At 41.8% G+C, this 19,523-nt stretch overlaps 1 protein-coding gene across 1 annotated transcript in view; it reads left to right on the forward strand.

Moving 5' to 3' along the window:
* Window positions 1-611: 611 nt before the first annotated feature.
* Window positions 612-19,523, forward strand: part of CRYBG3 (crystallin beta-gamma domain containing 3) — a 126,362-nt gene continuing 107,450 nt past the window's right edge. The window contains exons 1-2 of the mRNA XM_027555158.1: window positions 612-951; window positions 18,579-18,645. Of these exons, the coding sequence (XP_027410959.1) occupies window positions 803-951; window positions 18,579-18,645 (216 nt within the window). The 5' untranslated portion in view covers window positions 612-802. The remainder of the gene's footprint in view (window positions 952-18,578; window positions 18,646-19,523) is intronic.

A 19,523-nucleotide genomic window follows, 5' to 3' on the forward strand; every position in this document is an offset into this window, starting at 1 on the left:
CCAGCCGAACCAGAAAAGAGTTGTTGACAGACCTGGACAGCACCTACGGCGCCATGGAGTGTGAGAAATATCAAAGCACATCTGGGTTAAGGTAAGTTACCCCACAGACAGTAAGCCAGCCGAACCAGAAAGGACCTGTTGACATACCTGAACCGGCACTTATGGCGCCCTCAACTTCTGAGACGGCCACGGGGTAGCTGCAACTTCTTCAGCCCTGGGAAACTGTTTAAAGAATTACTGTTCGTTAGCTGAAAGGCAGCCTAGGGCACTCTGGTACCGCAGTTTAGTTCATGAGTTTCTTTCAAACTTTAATTCATGAACTTGTTTCAAAAGTCTGAAAACCGTTCCTTGCACTGACTGGACGATAGAAAAACAAATCAGTAATAGAAAAAATTGAGAGAAAAGACAAATGGGCTGGCAGGCTGAGCTCTTTTGGGCGGGAAGCCCGGAGCCCGGCGTTGCTGGGTGGTGCGTCCCCCCGGATCTCAGGCCCATACCGAGAACGGGGACCGGCCAGCGGCAGCGGCTGGGCCCGGGCTCGGGGCGGAGCCGCGGCCTCTGGCTCCTCCTGGGGGCGGGCGGCCCGGGGGTGGAGGGAGGAGCCGCCTCAGAGCACGAGAAGGAGTAGTGCTGGCAGCCCGTCGCGCCCGCGCTTCTACCGCCCGGGATGGACTGAGCCGCGCCGGCCGCCCGCGCCGAGTAGCTCCTGCCCTCGCCGGGTCCCACGGCCCCGGACCGGGCTCCGGACACCGCCTCACGCGTTCCCAGCGGACGGCCTCGGACCGGCTGCCGCGCCGGGGAGATGTCCGGCGGCCGGAGAAGGGGCGGCGCCCCCTGGCATAGCTTTTCCCGATTCTTTGCTCCCCGAAGCCCTTCCAGGGACAAGGAAGAGGAAGAGGAGGAGAGGCCAGGGACAAGCCAGCCGCCCGCGCCGGGCCGGGACGCTGCCAGGTGGGAGCCGCGGGGGTCGTCGGGGGCCCCGCGCCGACTCAGGACGGGGGGTTCCTGGCCCCGGTGCCCGCAGCCGGCCGCTGTCGGCCAGGCTGAGCTTCTCACTTTCTGTTCTCCTTCTTCCATTGCTGAAGTTTTTTCCTTCTTTCTCAGTTCCCGCGCCGCATCACTTGGTCTGTAAATCCTGGTGAAGTCCGTGGCCAGCGGCCGGGCCAGCCCGCGGGGCCCTCAGCCCCCCATCTCCCGTCCCCAGACGCGGTTCGGTTCCCGTCCCACACTCGCGTCTGCTCTAAGTTCTCCGGCAGAAGCGACTCCCCCGGCGTCCTGCCGGCGGTAATGAGCAAGAGTAGTGAGCCCAGCCGTCCGCCAGGGCGAGGAGGGCGCGATCCGAAAAACCACTCCAATAGGAAAGGTAACGCTTTGGAGCGCCACCCGCTCGGCTGGGATTTTGCCGTCTTAATCGTAGTTTCTCAAAGTAATTTTTTTTTTTTTTTTTTTTTAAGAATGATGATGCTGAGTTCCCAAGACCCCATTAAAATGTCAAACCGTTGCTAGTCTTATTTACCATTGCCTGACATTTAAATGATGCCACCCTTCTTTCCCAAATCTCGGAGAAAACATCTGCCTCAAGATCCCAGATGGATTCCGGAAACCTGGACTCGAGCTGTCTTGGTTTCTGTAATAATAAAAACGTGCCCCCTTTTTGCAGTTTTTTCTCCTTCCTCCACCTGCTGCTGTAAAATCGAGCTTTTTGAAAAATTCATGACTAATAAAAATACCTGTTCCGGAGTCTTTTCATCTGTCCTGAGGGAGGAAGAGGGGTTAAGTGATATACAACTCGCTGTTTAAAACTTTTGCTGGCTAGAGAGGCTTATTGCTGCCTCTTCCCCCACATTGCACTAGAAGATCTCTCGTGATTGGAAGGACGCTCTCCTGAAAGCTGTGTTTACTTCAGTCGTTAAAGGCTTCCTGGAGAGCTTCAAAGAAAACTGGATAGGAAACAGAACTGTAACTGATTGAGCTGCTTCCATCAGTATTCATTCCTGTCGTGTGATTGGATCCTGGGCATTTACGTGTTCCTCAGTTTCCCTGCTTGTGAAGCATTTGCATTATATGACCCTCTTAACAAAACTGCCACATCTTTCCAAGAAGGTTCCTATTACAACTAAAAGACTTCTTCTGTGAGGCTTCAGCTATTATTGCCCTCTTAAGAGAGAATTTAAAATTCAGACTTACATAGTAGTTAAAAATAGTTTTGAAGTCTGACAGGGCTCAACCAGAATGTCAGAATTCTGGTGTAGGCAGACAGCCCTTGGTGCCTGCCGTCACTGTAACAGCACTGACAATCTGGGATGATAATATGGAAACAGTATTTAAGAGAAACCTGAAGTAGACTCGAAACTAGCCTTGAGTCAGGATTAGAAGGGCCAATTTCATGTTCCTATCAGAATTGTCCTGAAAGCTTGCCGCCTCCCTGCCCTATTTTGGCTTTTTGGCCACTTCTCAAATCTAATCTCTTTTTCTTTCTGGTGCTAGCCACTCCCGCAACTTGTCTGTCTGCTTACCACTTCTCCATTCTCCTTATCTCCAGAGAGGCACAGACTGCTGCTTTTTGACAATCATAATTTTAATTGTGCTTATATGAACTCTTAATTTTGTCCTTCATCCATTTTAGAACTTGCCAGATGTTAAGGGGATAGCGGATAATCTTTTGTGTGGGTGTTTTACCTTTTAAATGAGCTTAAATCTTTTCTTTTCAAGGACATAAACACAAAGCCTTTATTGAAAGTTTAATGAAACAAATGGAAATGCTTAGTAGTACCAAATGTCCTAGTAACACAACACCCTGGTGTTAACAAGATTGGAAACAGAATTGTGATTTGTCACTGTGATCTTATTTCAAAATGTAAGAGTATTTTGGCTGTTTCTTTTAGAGGCAGTAAAAACTGGTTTTAGTGGGAGCGTGGTTTACCTTTTGTACTGGTGATTTTAGATGCAGGGGAGTCTGTTCAGACATGGGACTGGGTGTGATAGGAATGTAAAGATGACTGAGAAAAAGGCTGTTTCAAGGAACTGGGAGAAGCTGAGGAGACCACTTGAAAACAGTCATCCTAGTACCTATGACGTGTCTTGTTTAGTTGTTAAGTCGTGTCCAACTCCTTGCAACCCCATGTAGCCTGCCAGGCTCCTCTGTCCATGGGATTTCCCAGGCAGGAACACTGGAGTGGGTTGCCATGGTGTGTCTGGCACATTACAATTAACAGAATACTTTAAAAAATACTACACCTGAGGTTGGACAGACATGTATGATCAGTATTCTAGTTTTACTATAAAAAACGGCTAAAGAAACATGCCCAGAGTCACATAGCTACTTTTCAGTTAAAAACAAGTTTGTGCAGTACCTGCAACTCAGAGGCCACTTAACATTTATTAAGGATTAATGTCTGCATCCTGACTTTTTCTTGTACTCGAAGTGCATTCTCTCAAACTTGAGTTGTACAGTCTCGTTTTCTGCACTCCCAGTGTTGACTTACATGAGTTTCATGATGTAACTTGTGTAGGTAAAAATACAAATGGGACATAAATTCCTTAAGAACAGAATTCCTTAACAATTCCTTAAGAACAGAATTGAAAATTAAACACAGACATAACCACAAGACCAATAAAAATAAAATTTACAGCATTATCCTGGCAGCTGTTTTTTGGCTACTCACAAAATGCATATGGTACCAACTAGAAAAAAAACAAAGTTTTTGAGGAGTTGCCATGACTGTACCACTGTGTACCATGCCATGATTCAGGTTTTCCAATATTTCTCCACTTGAATCACAGGAAAACTTTTGCTTTTACGGTGTGCTGTAAGATATTTGGACATCATTTGCTGTGAACACGTCATTTATATACTGTGTTCTATGCTGTTCTCATTAACCTGCAGCAGTTAAAAGTCTGTTTGCATCAACACTGTTACGTATGTGAATTCAGGTGTTGGCAGTTGAATTGCTTGTTAATACTCTTTATCTTCGGTGGTTGACCACATCCAGAAAGTGCTTATATTAATTTGTTTTTAATTGTATAGAAATGAAAACTGCAGTTGAATTCAATTCACAGCTGTAACGTTTAGCCCGGTTTATGAGTGTGCAATGAATGGGCTCAGCAAAAGTGATAGGGGAGAGCCAGGAGGGCTTCATGGGGGAGGTGGTTTTATCTGGGCCTTCACTGATGGTGTTTTCCACAGGTAGAGAACTTAGCCAGGAAGATGGAAATAGGGGACGGGTCTTCTAGGCTGAGCAAAGGCCTGGGATTATGATCTCTTGAAGGTTGTATACATCAGTGCGGGCAGAGTGAAAGAGGCGTTAAGAAAATTAGATTTAGCACTGGGTCATAAAGAGTGTTTGGTCTCAATTTAGAGAATTTTTGTGAAGCCCCGTTCAACAGGTACTGCTAAACTGTGAAATTCAGAGGATATCTGCCTTCTAATTTTCCTTGCTTTGAGAAAATGATCTCTCAATTTTGTTTCTTTGCTGTATCACACATGATAGTGAGGCAAGAACAGCATTTAACAAAAGCCGACTGTGCACTCCTTTGGGCTGGGTACTTTTACTTATATCGTCTTTTTAAACATCACCCTCAGCCTGGAATGTTGGTATGCTTAAAATTCTGACAACTGAGGAAACTGAGGATAAGATAATTCCCAGAGGTGGCATCTTGGAAGGAACAATTTTTGCTGAACTGGACTCTCCTGTCCTTCGTAGGACATTTGGCATCTGTGGCCCTGCCCACTAATTACCAGGAGCATCCCCTGCAGTCATTGGGAGAACCCAGAACACCTTTCCCAAGGTGGGCGGGAGGGAGAGCACTCCCAGGGGAGAACAATTTATCCCAAATCATAACTGGGATAAGTTTCAGGGGTGAGATTTGAGACTGGGTCTCTCTGACTCAGAAACTCTGATTCTTTTTACACAGCATTTTGCTCACCAACCTTCTGAACTGTGCTTCTTCAAAATACATCTGAATATGTAATTTAGTTGGACCTTTCCTTCCTTTGTTCCAGAATGGGTAATAGTGTGGACTGTTTCACATATACTCTTTTTGACTGTTCCTTTGAGTGTCCCAATGTAGTGCCATTGATAGAAGGTAAGACAGGATCACTAGACCCAAGGAGCAGGGGCTGTGTCTCATTTATCTTTTTGTCCTCTGTACCTAGCTCAGGTGAGGGAGTGAATCTCTGTTGATGGATCATTAAAACGCTTATTAGTGGCTTTTCACGAATACACTTTTCACTAAAACACTTATTAGTGGCTTTTCACAGGGTAATACACTCCTGCCCTTAAAGTGGGCATTTTTGAGACATGGTAGGGGGTGGGTACCATAAAGTTCTCTAGAGAGTGTTTGGCTCTTGATTTAAAGTTCAGAGACTATTTGCTTTTCACCATGGCGGAGTGTGGCTGATAAATGGGTTGAGCCATGATACTAGTGAGCTGAAGTGTAGGAGATAGTTTCATCAAATGTTAATAGTGCCTCTGATACCAGCTGTTATGTTAAATGTTGACCATGGCATCATTTATGTAAGAAAAAGGAGTTTTGTGCTCTGAATTTTCATGGTAATTACATTTCAAATAGTGATTTGAAAGCACTGTATAAAATAATCAGTAATAGTTTGGTGGAATAAGATACCTATGTGGTGTTGAAGGGCAACATCTGAGGCTCATGCCTGCAGCAACAAAGATGACTGGAAAATTCCAGAAGTCCTCAGCTGTGAGTATTTTGTGAGAATCTTGAGCTTCCAGGTTAATGGAAAACACAGAACCTACTTTTGGCAATGAAGTAGAAATATAGACTGTTTTAGGGTATTGAAACCATACTTTTTTTCAAGTGAGAATCTGTCTTTTGGGTTTAACAGGGTGTCTGCCAGATGTCTAACTTGATTCTGTTTCTTGCTGAGGACATTTCCTTGAAAACGAACTCGATTGTACACTCTAAATGTGTGTTGAGTTGCAAGTGTACCTCAAATTGATCTGCAATAAACTTAATCACAATTTCTAACTTTTTTGAAGCAAACATTTCACCTCAGTGGAGAATATGTAAAAAAGGGTAATAGTGAATTTTATAAAGAAGAAAACAATTTTCCTTCAAAGTATTACCAGAGTTCTGATGAAGTACACTTGTGTGCACATATACCAAAAATGCCAGTGCAGCTCCGATAACTATAAAACAGATTGACGTACATTCAAACTCAGGAAGGTAATCCAGACTGTCTACTGAAGAGAGAGGATTAGCATGAAGTAAAAGTTCAAGAAGTCATGTTTATCTTGAGCCTGTCCGTTCCAGAAATTTGACTGCTGTGTGTTGAGGATATTGCTAAGGTGTGGGATACAAAGATGAATAAAAGACTGAAACTGCCCTCAAATAGCTCTTACATTAGTGGAGGAGATAAACCTGCACGTCTCTGTTTTCCAGATGAACTCATAATAAGCCAAACGTGCATTTGGTGTGTGTGACTTGTGTGGTTCAGAACACACTCACTGTTTCATGAGTGTCACACATTGTATGAGGACTTTGAACGGGCTTTCAAAGTATCTTCTCCCTCTCTTCTCTCTGAGCATGGTTTGATGAGCATCCTTTGCCGAGGCAGACTTGTGGGGAGATGGTGTAGGAGCTGTACCAGCAGGGTGAGTGGACATGATTTCCCTCGGTCCCTCCTGCTGCTCCTTGACCCAGCAAGTCTTAGATGGAGGCAGAAAATCACATTCTTGCAAAAAATCGTCATTCCAAGTGAGTGGACATCCTTATACAGAATGGTTGGGTGTTGACAGAGAAACAAATTGGTTTTGTGACTAGAAATAATTTGTTGTGTGGCAGTCGTGAATGCCAAGTACTGGTACGGCTCCAGCAGGGTTATCCCTCAGTGTTTAACCCCTGGGGGTATTTAACTGGAAATATGCCAAAGCAGTGAAACAACCAAAATTTGCTTTAGTTGTTTAGTCAAGTGTTCCTTTGTGCCTGACAGATTAGTGATGACAAAACTAAACCACCCTTAATTGAGGCCCTAGTAAGATCCAAGCCCTGTGCTTGGGGTTTTCAATCTATACAACCACCTAATACTCAGAGCAACCTTATGAGACAGGAATCTTTACTCCATTTTACAGACACATAATTTAAGGCTTGGAGAGGTCCAATAGCTAATCAAAAGTCTCACAGATCTTGTGGTAGAGTGAGGAGTCATTCTCCTTCCTGAATTCAAAACCTACAGCATTCTGTGACTGCTGCTTCTGCTCAACTTGGGAAAAAGACCCAAACAGAAGGCAGGGCTTAGAAAATGTTTTGAGTGCAGATAAGACCATGGCCTGCAGATGGCCTGGGTCAGTGCTCAGTACAATAAAGAACTGATGCTCCTGGCAGTTGAGAGAGGAAATTATATATACTTTATAAATTTATATTTAAACACATAAAAAGGCTTAGTCTCCTAAAAAGATACAAATTAAGCCTATAGCAAGGTACCATATTCCACCTGTCTGATAATCAAAACTTGAGTTCAGTGTAGGTATACAGGAGCTCTGGTACACTGCTAGCGGGAGTGTAAATCGAGACACCAGTTTGGAGGCAAGTTTGATGAACTCTATCAACATCATACATTCACATACCCTGATTTAACAGTTCCCTTTTAGAAATTCCACTGGATGTATACAGCTTGCAAAACAAGCCCAAAGTTGACACTACAAATTTAGTCATTGCAGTGTTGTTTTAATTAGCAAGAGATGAAGATTAAAATGAAGTCTTATCAATAGTGGACTAATTGGTAGATCACCATGTATCCCATGTAGTGGACTATTACGTGGCTGTCAAAAAGAATGATAAAGCTTTTTGTATACTGATAAGAAAAATACATTTAAAAATCTTTTTAAAACAAGATACAAACCACTGTGTATAGTACGCTCCCATTTGCATTTGAAAATGGGGGAGTATGGAAAAAGTCTGTTCCTACTGTTGTGTTAACTGTTTGGGAAGGATGAGAGACTGGGTGAAGGAATGAAGAATAGGAGGGAGACTTCTTCATTTTAGACCTTTTTATACTTAAATAATTATATGAATTACCTATTTCAGAAAACTGGTTATGACCTAGTGAATACCTTTGTATAAAAGAGGATAAAAGAATTTATGATCCTGTGTTGGCAAAAATTCTCCAAAGGAAAAATGAACTCCATTCACTTGTTCAAGTGAGAAAAGTTATGATCGAGGCTACAAATAAATGGAATATTTATAATGCCGAATAATTGGATATTTAGATACTTTCTGCAGGTATGAGGGAGGTATATGTATTTTTAATCTGCAACGTGAAACTGGGTAGAGTTAATAGAGCCTCAAAAATACCAACTCATTTTTGTGAGATCACCTAAATCATCCACTTCGAGTAGCCATGTGACTCTGAGCCAAAATATTCTCGCAGTCTTTGATTATAAAGGAAAGGAGATGGCCCTCATAGCTAAGGTCTCTTCCAGCTTTAGAATGCCAGCCAAAACTCCGTAGGGTAACAGGTGTATGCAGGATAGGTTAGGAAGACTTTTATTTTACTGGAAAGATCACATGAAAATGCTTTGGGTATTTCCTCTGTGTGTTCCTAACATTTTCATCGTTTGATTTGAAAAGCTCACCAATGTTTTTAACAAGAATCCCTTTGGTACCACTTATGCCAGGCACTGTGCTAACCTCTGGGAATCCAGTGCAGCATGGCATTGGTTCAAAACACTCCTGCAGTTTTTGTGGGGAAGGCAGACATAGCACAAATCTTCCTTCCCTTCTTAAAATAAGTACCAGCGTGTCTCACGGGCTGTGGAGTATTTGACAGGGGTGGGCCCACTCTTAGAGGAAACTGTTTTAATCTCCTTCAGTCTGTTCCTTCTGATCTTTCTGTACACGTGTCTATTTACTACTCTTGATTTGTAAACTTTAGACAATCTATATTGGTTTCTGGTGATGGTAGATGAAGATTGAGCTATTTTGTATCTCTTTCCACTTCTCTTTATTCATTCAGCCAAAATAAGTGTTATAATTAGGGGATTAAATCAAAAGTCAACTTTTCCATGTATATAAAATACAGCTGTTTAGAATAGCACAACTTACTTTTGAAGGAGCATCATCCCCTTTTAAAGGACATCTCTTATTTGTCCTTTATGATAAATAGCACAAATGACAGAAATAACATGAAAATGGTATTTGAATGCTCTCATGAGTACTCATTTTATGTGATAGCTACATGATATGTTAGAAATTTCTGCTTTACTCTTTATATTAAAATTTATACAAAATATGGATATGACCTGCAGGTCATAATTTTTTTTCTGTAACTGCTGTGCTTATAACAAGGAATGAAATTCTTTGAATTTTATATTTTGATAACTGGGAACAGGTAGCGTGAGATGTAAACTCTTAACCTTTTATCGTCTTTGCTGTCAAAGTACTAAAAAGCATACCCTGGCTGGACAGGTGTTCTTGCCTGGAGAATCCCAGGGACCGGGGAGCCTGGTAGGCTGCCGTCTATGGGGTCGCACAGAGTCGGACACGACTGATGTGACTTAGCAGCAGCAGCAGCAGCTGGACAGGTGGCATTGTGCTATATTAATCAAAGCTGAAAATGTGTGTGGTAATCAGTTTAATTGTTCCATTGTTCTATTAGAGGTAGGTAAATAAGATCTTATTTGGCAATGTTACATTTATTATGATATGAAGAAATTGCTATTATGTACTATTTGTACTATTAGTATTTAGCTGTTTGTCTTCTCTAGGTTCATTGCTTGCATTTTTTCACTGACTTGTTTTTACTTGCTTTTTAGAATCAACTACAATACTTTGGGATTTTGTTTGTTTTGCTTGCCTTTGAATAGTAATATACACTCTTCTAAAACAGGTATGAAATTAAAGAAAAATCAAAAAGGAAAAAAAGCACAACTCATACATAACTACCCAGAGACAAGTGCTATTCTGCTAGATCACTTCTGATACGTGTGTCTACATGTATACATATTTTTAGAAAAAGTAAAAGTCTTCTTCAGGATTTTGAAACTTGATTTTTTTTTCCCACTTAACATTGGTACTTTATCATTGTATACAATAGTACATATACTCTTAGAAATAATCAAAATAATTTAATTTTAATCTTTTGAAAGATCTTAGTTGGGTCATCACTTTTCAGAATCTAGTGTGAATGTCTTAATGTGTCTCTGTTTACAGAGGGTTTGTATTCTGATGGGAAAGTTATATAGATTTATATATAACGTGCTTTGTAGTAAAATAAAGTGAGATGAGGGAAGAGGACGTGACAGAAGTAGTGAGTGTGGAGTAAGGTATAGAGAGGATGCTCATGAGGCCTATCTGCTGGGTGACACCTGACCCAAGACCTACGTGATACTTGAATTAATATGAATGAATGTTAATCGTTCAGTGATGTCCAACTTTATGTGACCCCATGGACTGTAGCCCACCAGGCTCTTCTGTCCATGGGATTTCCCAGGCAAGAATATTGGAGTGGATTGCCATTTCCTTCTCCAGGAAATCTTGGAAGATCAGGAAGTGAGCAAATCAGAGCAAAGGACTTTCCAGGCAGAGGGAAAAGCATGTTTCAAGATCCTGGAGCAGGCTCATGTTGGCACAGGTATCAGAACAGGCAGAAACAACAGAATGGAAAGGAGTCAGGGGCCAGATGAGGTCAGCCTTGGTCAGGAGTTGAGATGATAAGATTACTTTTTAAGAAAACTATCACTTGAGCATGGGTTTGTATGTGTGTATGTATTTGTATCCTCTTAAGTAGTTTTTCAGCTTGTTGGTCTCAGAAGACTTGACAGAGGAGGAAGGGCCTGAGTTGGAGGTGAGGTCAACCTTGGTCAGCCACTGGGAAGGTCCAGGCTCACCTGTTCTGGGGTCTCCAGAGCTCCTCTCTCAGGTGGTGTGTCAAGTGGTACACGAATGAGTGTCCCATTCTAGACTGCAGCTAGAGTACTGCTTTGAGTTCATGTCACAGTAAAAGATCAGGGTATTGATCCTTGTGAGGTTTGTCACAACTGTTCAGAATCTGAGGGGTTTGAGGAAGAGGACTTTGGGATAATACAGCAGTTGCTGATGTCACGTGTAGATGGACAGCTCAGGTCACGTCAAACCGCCTGAGATTCTCACTTTGTAGCCTGTGATTGAACTGTAATTATGGCTCTCGTTTTGGGAACAAGTGATAGGAACAGGAAGTAAATCAGCTTCCAGGTAGATAGAAAAATTATAGGAGAGGGTTGACATTATGGGGAAAGAACTGTCAGAAGCTCTAAGACGGCAAAGCCATGGAGCTTCATGATCATATCTATTACCCTCCTCCCTGCTCCTAGTTTCTCTCCAAAGAGGTCTGACATTGAGACACCAGATGTTTGGGCTAAAATGCATGCTGTTTGACTGTCTTAAAAGTGCAGCTTTTACTTACCTTTTAATTTGAAACCCAGAAATAGCCATAACCACCTGTTTTATATTCTGCTAATGGTCATTAAAAAAAATACAAGTACTACTCTACTGCTGGCAGTCACTGTTTATGAATGGACAGTTTTCCAGATGGTTGTTTGGAAATTGTCAGTGTGGAACTCTGTTTTTATCCCTGCAGAAGCAAGGTTGGAGATGCTGGGTGGGGCTCCAGGCCAGTAGATGAAAGTCAGTTTAATCTGTAATGTACTGTACCTTCAGTTGGGATTCCCTGGTGGCTCAGACAGTGAAGAATCTGCCTGCAGTGCGGGAGATCTGGGTTCAGCCCCAAGGTTGGGAAAATCTCCTGGAGGATGGCATGGCAACCCACTCCAGTATTCTTGCTTGGAGAATCCCCATGGATAGAGGAGCCTAACAGGCTATAATCTGTGGGGTCACAAAGAGTTGGACACGACTGAGCAACTAACCACAACCACACAGTACCTTCAGTACAACAGTGAGCAAAGAGAACTCTAGAGCTTGTCTAGTGAAGATGTGTTTCAAGAAAAGATCCCCAAGGTAATGTAGATGCCCCATGGCATGAGAAGGCCCTTTGGAGGGTATGGGGGTAAAGTTCAACCTATATTTCAGCACTTGAGTGGCCATGAGAGGGAGAAATCCAAGGGAATAGAGAACAGGCCCCTTGGTGGCCTCAGTCACTTTGAAGTCAGGGACAGTAGAAGTTCTGTCTCCTTGTTGTCATGCCCTAATATTTTAACTGAATTGGCTTCTTGATCACAGTCTTTCTCTTTCTTTACCACAAAAGCCTCAAGATTCATCTGACTTTTCCTCTTTCTACTCACTCTGCTTATTGGAGGGTCATATGTGATTTTAGATCTGGCAGAGGGCTGGTCTGATCCTTTCAATGTACGTGATTGAAAAAGGAATATCCAGAAAGGGGCATTTTGACTGAAGAGCCTTTTGTCCATAACATGCCATCCCTGAAACAGACCTCTGTCCATTTTGAGTTTTTGCAGAGCTTTTCACTTCTGGTAACAGCAAGAAACAGAGTGGGTTGGGAAGAGATCCCCTCCTTGTTCCATAGTCTTTTTCATTTAGTCCTCCAAGGCTTTACTGAAGTGATGTGGACCAGGCTGCCAGAACTAGCAGGGTTTTATGTTAGTGAGGGAAGAGAGAAACAGATTAACCTGTATTCTCATTCCCTGTCCTCAGCAACATAGCTGAGGACTATAGACCACCCCTTCTAGGATGAAAGTGAAAACCCAGAGTGGGAAAGAGAGGAGGCAGAGAAGAGAAGTCCTCAGCACAGGCCCCTAGGAATGGTGGCAAGTTCCTGGGGGTAGTGGGTTGGGGGTCCTGCTTATAGATAAGGCCATGCCCAAACCAGGCATGTGTATTCCATCACTCAGTCGTGTCCAACTCTCTGCAGGCACATGGACTGTAGCCCATCAGGCTCCTCTGTCCTTGGGATTTCCCAGGCAAGAATGTTGGAGCAGATTTCCGGTTCCTTCTCCAGGGGAATTGTCCTTACCCAGGGATCAAACCTGCGTCTCCTGCGCTGCAGGAGGATTCTTTACCTACTGAGCCACTGGGGAAGCCCCAAACAAGGCACCACCTTCTATGAAGTCACCTTGAGTTTGAGAATGCTCAGAATTATGGCCATGATGTTACCAGTACCAGAGATTGCCTCCTTTCTGGAAATAGCAAGAAATCACAGACTCGGGAATCCACTGAAAAGTGGGCTGGCCTTTGGAAGACAGTTATGGAAGCTGTATTCGGTTCTTCAATATTTCCAGATTTTTCTGATGCAGCCACCATAACAGTGTGTGAGAGAAACGGCAGAGTAAGAGATGGTACTCAGCTGCCTTGTTGCAGGAGGGGGAGGAGTGAAGAACTTTGTCTTCCTCACGCTACCTCCACCCACATCCGTTCCTGCATGACTATCCAGTGACCGTCTAGGAAGGGGCATTCTCACCACTTGAGGGACTGACTCTGGAAGAGGCCAAGCAGCATCCCTTGGGTTTCAGTCTGTGGTAAACACTCAAAGAGGGGATTTTTTTTCCCGTCCCACTGGACTTTGCATACCCTGCATGCTCATTCAGGCAACAGCTCTTCACTAGGACCATCTCTGCTGAACATCAGTGTTGGAAAATGGGTGCTATTTTACAGGAGTGAGCTTTCAAAATAATTGATACCTATCCTTTAATTATCACCATATAACACATTTAAATAATGGATATCCCTCCAACCAGATCATTGTTTTCTCTGTGCAACATTCAGTTGCTGGTTTCAGCTCAGTAAAGAGGCTCTCACGCTGTTGTTTATCAAGAACGTGATCAGAGAACGGCCTGCATTTGAACAACCCAGGGAAGGGGGCGCCGGTTGTGGAAAATGTGGATTCCTGGGCCCCACTCCAGCTGGAATCCTTGACTGTCAGGCCCCCACATCTGTTTAATAAACAACTGTGCAGGTGATTATGGTGCCTCTAGAGAGGGATTCTTAGGGAAAGAGGGCCAGGGCGTTGTCTGATGTGTTCACTGCTTGTTTTCTAGTATGTACCAAGAACAGCGTCTGGCACCTAAAAAGTGCAAGGACATGTCTGGTGACTGAGTTCTTGGACCTAGTTTTCTCCTCCTTACTTTCTGTGAGTTGGGGAATCTTGTTAGAATTTGATTAAAAGTAATAGTGTAAGATATTTTAAGTGAGAGGATAGGGACTCTCTGTGTAAATTATTTGAGCTTTAGAATGTAAAAATGCCTTCTTTTTTTATGGCCCAGGGGGTTTGTTTTATTTTATGTCTGGCATAAAGTAAGTGGATTTTTAATGGCTATACATTGGATTCCTGGTTTTCAGCTATGGTCTAAATAAGGCTGCATCAAAAATGAGGAGCTTCTGTATCACTTTGACCTTGACGCTTATCTAGATTTAATTTCCTGAGTTGTGTTAGCTAAGTTAGATGAGGATGTTAAAATTCAAGGTAGTCTTATTTGTGCCCACGTGTGATCATGATGCCTGCCCCCTCACCCCCTCCCTTGAGCAGAATGTGTACTTTCTAAAAATACTGCTATTGAAATACTCCCAGGTCCCAAAGGGGATTAAATTGTGAGAGAACAATAGAAAAGGCTTGTCTTTCTTAAGATTTGAGATCATCTGAATTTGAAAAGTTTTTCTTTCTCTTGTATTTTATTTTTGAGTCTGAGAGTACCAGTCCAAGCCTTTTGAGACTTTTCTGTTAATAGTTCTTCTTTTCCTTTTCTTTCTTTCTTTTTCTTTTTTTTAAAATCTAGGCTGACATCTAAATATCCAGTGTTTCAGGTATCTTTATGAACCCTGTCCTAATTTTTGTGTGTTTGGTTTATAAGTCAGTTGAAAATACCTCTGTTCCTATTGAGTAATTGTCTCCCAGCCCGACTTCTCTCTTTTATATCTTTTGAGAAAAATTGTTGCTGGATGAGAGTGGATGGTACATTCTTTCAAGAGACTTACATACTAATGTGTCATTAAGGAAAAAGGACTACTGTGTATTATTATATTGTTCTTAGTGGCACAGTGTTTTCTGATTATGCAGACACAAACAGAATGTTTGATAGCAGTTATTTTTACAGTCCATCTGACAAACCATACTTGAGTGCCTTCACAGTGCCAAGCACGATGCTAGGCTTTGGGATACAGCCATGAATGATACGGTCCCTGGGTTATATGAGTTCAAATCTAGTTAGACAAATGGACAACCAACCAGCCATTATGGTAATTACTATCAGGAATGTATGAGGGGTATCACTCTGTGCAGTGGGGGCACAAAAATTACAGGTTAACATAGAAATCAATTGGGAAGGATTAGGAGTTGGACAGGGTGGGGAAGGGTGTTGCAGGCAGGAGGAGAAAGTAGTTTGCTGGTATGTGAATTTGGTGTGTTCTGAGAATGGGTTCTAGGTGACAGGTGTATCTGCAACCAGGTCATGAAGAACTTTCTATAGTTACACTAAGGACTCTTCATTTCATTCATCAGCTGATGGAGAATCACTGAAGGAGTTTTTGAGCAGAAGAGTATCATGGTCAGATTAATGATCACTGTGTCTAAGAAGAATGGATTGAACCAGAGCCATCCGGAGGATGTCAGAGACAAATGGAGAAAGGACTCCAGACATCCAGGAAGGACATGGGGAAAGCTTTAACTGAAGCACTGATTTTTCTACTTAATCCAGAATTTTAAAATGTTGTTTGTTTTAAAACTTGACACATTTTAAAATTTTGGTTTAGCCATAAGATTCATGAAAGATAAACCTTAGGATATAAATTTCAACAAGTTTTACAAAGTGTCAAATATTAACTGCTGTTGGTGATTTCAGCTTTAAATTCTTCAGTTGTTTGCGCAATGCAGAATGCTTATGTTCTGACTTAAAACTTTTTTTTTTTTTGGCATTTTGTGTGTGTTTACAGTGTGGAAATAATTATAGCTACTTGAAAATCCTAACTTCTGCCTTAAATCCCATGGACCCTGAGCTGCATTTTCTGCAGAGCTTTTGTACTGGGAAAGACACTTTTTACTGTTTTCATATACAATTTCAGTAAGGCAGTGAGCTTATAGTGTTAGTCGTTCAGTCATGTCGGACTCTCTGTGACCCCAGGGGCTGAAGCTTGCTAGGCTCCTCTGTCCACGGAATTCTCCAGGCATGAATACTGAAGTGAGTTGCCATTTCATTCTCCAAGCTTATAGAATACCCTGTGAACACTCTAAATAAATATACTTTCAGAAATCTTGAACTAGGATACTAAATTGTCTATTATATATTTAGATAGATTATATTTATAAATTAACTAGATTCAAAATAGACTGTAGTTAGAAAATACACTTATCAAATCACCAAGGTTAGTAGTATTCATGGTTATACCCCAAATGTTTATATCATGCTCTTTTTATGTGTATTTTGCCAGTCTCTTTTTTTTGATTTGAGCTTAGATAGACAAGTATTGAATTTAATTAAAAAAAAAAACTGAATTATAAATAACCCTGTGGCAAAAGATAAGCCTAGTAAAACAGGAAAAAACAAAGATAACCCACTCACATTTAAAATGTTAACCATTTAAGACATTATTTTATAGACATGTCCATGTAATATGGGTTACAATTCTGACTTGTACATTTTTTTTTCTACTTTGTCCCTATTTTTCCCTATGGAGTTTTCATATGTTAAACACATAGCTTATGTATTTATTTACATGCTTAATTTTTCTTACTGGCATTTGAGCATGGCCATATCTTTTCTGTCCTTGTATTCCTGCATAGAGTCCGAGACTGAATGAAATTTGAATCCATTGTATTTTCCAGGTGTTCATCATCTATTTTTTCCTTCTTTTTTTTTAAATCATTGTCATTTGTTGCCTGGATAGTCTGCTCAATTGTACTGGATTGTATGGATAGAAAATCTTAAGTAGCACAAATTGTGTCCTTGCTTAGTATCCTAATGGGAGCTGTGGAACCCCCCTTCCCACTCCCTCTCCTGCCAGTCACCACGATTCCATCCATGTGTTTTTCCTCACCCAGCCGTTCTCCTGCCTGAAGGCTTCCCAGTGCTAGCAGAACAAAGGTCACATTCTGTGATGGGTCAGACGGGTTCTTCTTGGTCTGGCATCCACTAACCTCTGTTCTCATTCTCATCTCTCCAGGATTATCGCTGCCTGTCACAAGATCCTGTGCTTCAGTCTTATCTTAAAAACAAACAAACAGAACTCGGTGGTGGTGGTGGTTTAGTCGCTAAGTCCTGTCCAGCTCTTGCGACCCCATGGACTGTAGTCTGCCAGGCTCCTCTGTCCATGGGATTTTCCAGGCGAGAATACTGGAGTGGGTTGCCATTTCCTTCTCCAGAGGATCGTCCCAATCCAGGAATCGAACCCACATCTCCTGCATTGCAGGCATATTCTTTATCGACTGAGCTACCCCCCAAATACTGTATCATTATCAACCCCTGCCTTTGTACCTCCTACATGGACACTTGACTGAGCGGGCAAGTCTCTGCCTCTTCCTTCCTCTGTGCTCCGTGCCACTTCATTCATTCAGCAGTTATGAATGAGTTGTACTTGTACCAGACTGTATTATTAGTTTGTTTTTCAGTCTCCCCTACTAGACCTTGTTTTACGAAGATCCTGACCTACTTGTTCTTAAATCCTCAAGGCCATGCACGATTCCTAGTTCATGGTAGAGTGCCACAGTAATCTTTAGAGTGAAGCTGCTCAATTTGTCTCAGATTATGAAAGTATGAAAACAAAATAACGTGTTGACGTAAAGAGTTAATTATCTAGATCTAAAATGTATATGTACCTAATAGGCAAAATAGGTTATTATGACATCTTATAAGATATCTGTGAAGGTATTCCAGACAAGACAGTTAAAAGTGACTATCTGGAAAATCAGATTTTTAAGGCACCATCTGGGACACACTTGTGTGTACTTAGTCGTTCAGTTGTGTCTGACTCTTTTTGACTCCATGGATTATATAGCCTGCCAGGCTCCTTTGTCCATGACGATTCTGCAGGCAAGAATACTGGAGTGGGTTGCCCTGCCCTCCTCCAGAGAATCTTCCCAACCCAGGGATCAAACCCAGGTCTCCCACATTGCAGGCATATTCTTTACTGTCGGAGCCACCACGGAAGCCCAAGAACATACTTGGGATTAGATAAACCTACATCTCTCTCTCTCTCTTTTTTTTTTTTTTTTTTTTGCATCTCTTTTAAATATTCCTAGAAATCTCTATATGACCCTGTAAGTTTATAAAAATTTGTTGATTGGAAATATATTTCAAATAACCCTTAGCATAGGATTAAAAAAAGACTGGGCTGTAGAGAACCGTAAGATAAATACAGTCAAAAAGAGGGCCATCACTTTCCAAGATTATGATAGTTGTACACTGGTGCTGCTTTGTTCAGGTGCATCGTTGGTGTGATGCTGGTCATAAAACAGAATGGACTCACCAAAATGTCTGGAGCCTGATGAGCATTTTTGAATGTGTGTTTCAAGTGTAGACACTCAAATCAATAGCTTCTTAGTGTAACACTTTGTATGTGAATCTTTGGGGCATTACAGATAAAAAGGACCTTTCAGTTTTTGCATTAAACACAGAAACTGTATGATTTCAGTAATTCTCTTTTAATTTCAAAAAAAACTTTTTTTTTTTTTCCAGTGTTGAAAATGAGCCCATGAGCACAAGTCAGAAAAAGGAAAATATACTTTCATCAGAAGCAGTGAAGGTATAGTTTTAAATTAATATTATTTTATATCAAGCAAATGATTTTTTCTTAATTTCTGCTCGCTCTTCTTTCTGATTCTGTCATCTCATTTCACATTTCAAAAAGAGCATAAAGTCTTATTCCTTATTGGAAACTCTAGCCCAGTTCTGCTGGATATTTGCATCTTGCAGTGGGGTTGGGGGTAGATCATTGAAGAAAGGCTTGATACAGTGCTGCTTTTACCCCAGCTGAGCCACTAACCAGCTGTGAGGTCTTCCACTGAGACATTTAACTTCTCTGTGCCTTGCTTTTCTAATCTGTAAGTTGTGTCATCTAACCTCCACTCTCCCTTTCCCCTAGGAAGTTCTTCAGTTTATGTTGTGTTTACTCAAATGCTCCTGACAATTAAGAGTGCTTCTGAGGGCATAGAAGTTAATGACCTATTTGTACATGGCATTAGTATGTGACATGTTTGTTTAGCTCATAAGTGAACTGGCTTTCTCTGTATCTACAGAACAACCATGAAATCATATATGCTACACTTATATGCAGATCGTTATTGATAAGTGTGGTTAAAAATCTCTGAAAACTGCTAAACCTTATAATACTTCTTTTTCGTCATAAGTGATTTCCTAGAAATTGGATCTTTGTGTTGGTTGGGAGTGTGAGGCTAGGATCAAGTTCTGACAGCTGTTCAACATTCATGGAGTTTGGGCCCAGTTACTTTCTTTTTAAATGACTTGTGACAGTCAGTCAAGGAGAAAGCTTGTCAGGGATTCCCAGGTACATTAGCCTGGTCAGTGGAAGGACCAGAAAGTCAACTGACTCCTTCTTTACTGATAATTCTTCATTACTCTTAAACATTACATGAGGTCCAGAGGCCTTAAAGATGGTAAAGG

The sequence above is a fragment of the Bos indicus x Bos taurus genome, chromosome 1, assembly GCF_003369695.1.
Source record: "Bos indicus x Bos taurus breed Angus x Brahman F1 hybrid chromosome 1, Bos_hybrid_MaternalHap_v2.0, whole genome shotgun sequence".
Taxonomy (NCBI): Eukaryota; Metazoa; Chordata; class Mammalia; order Artiodactyla; family Bovidae; genus Bos; species Bos indicus x Bos taurus.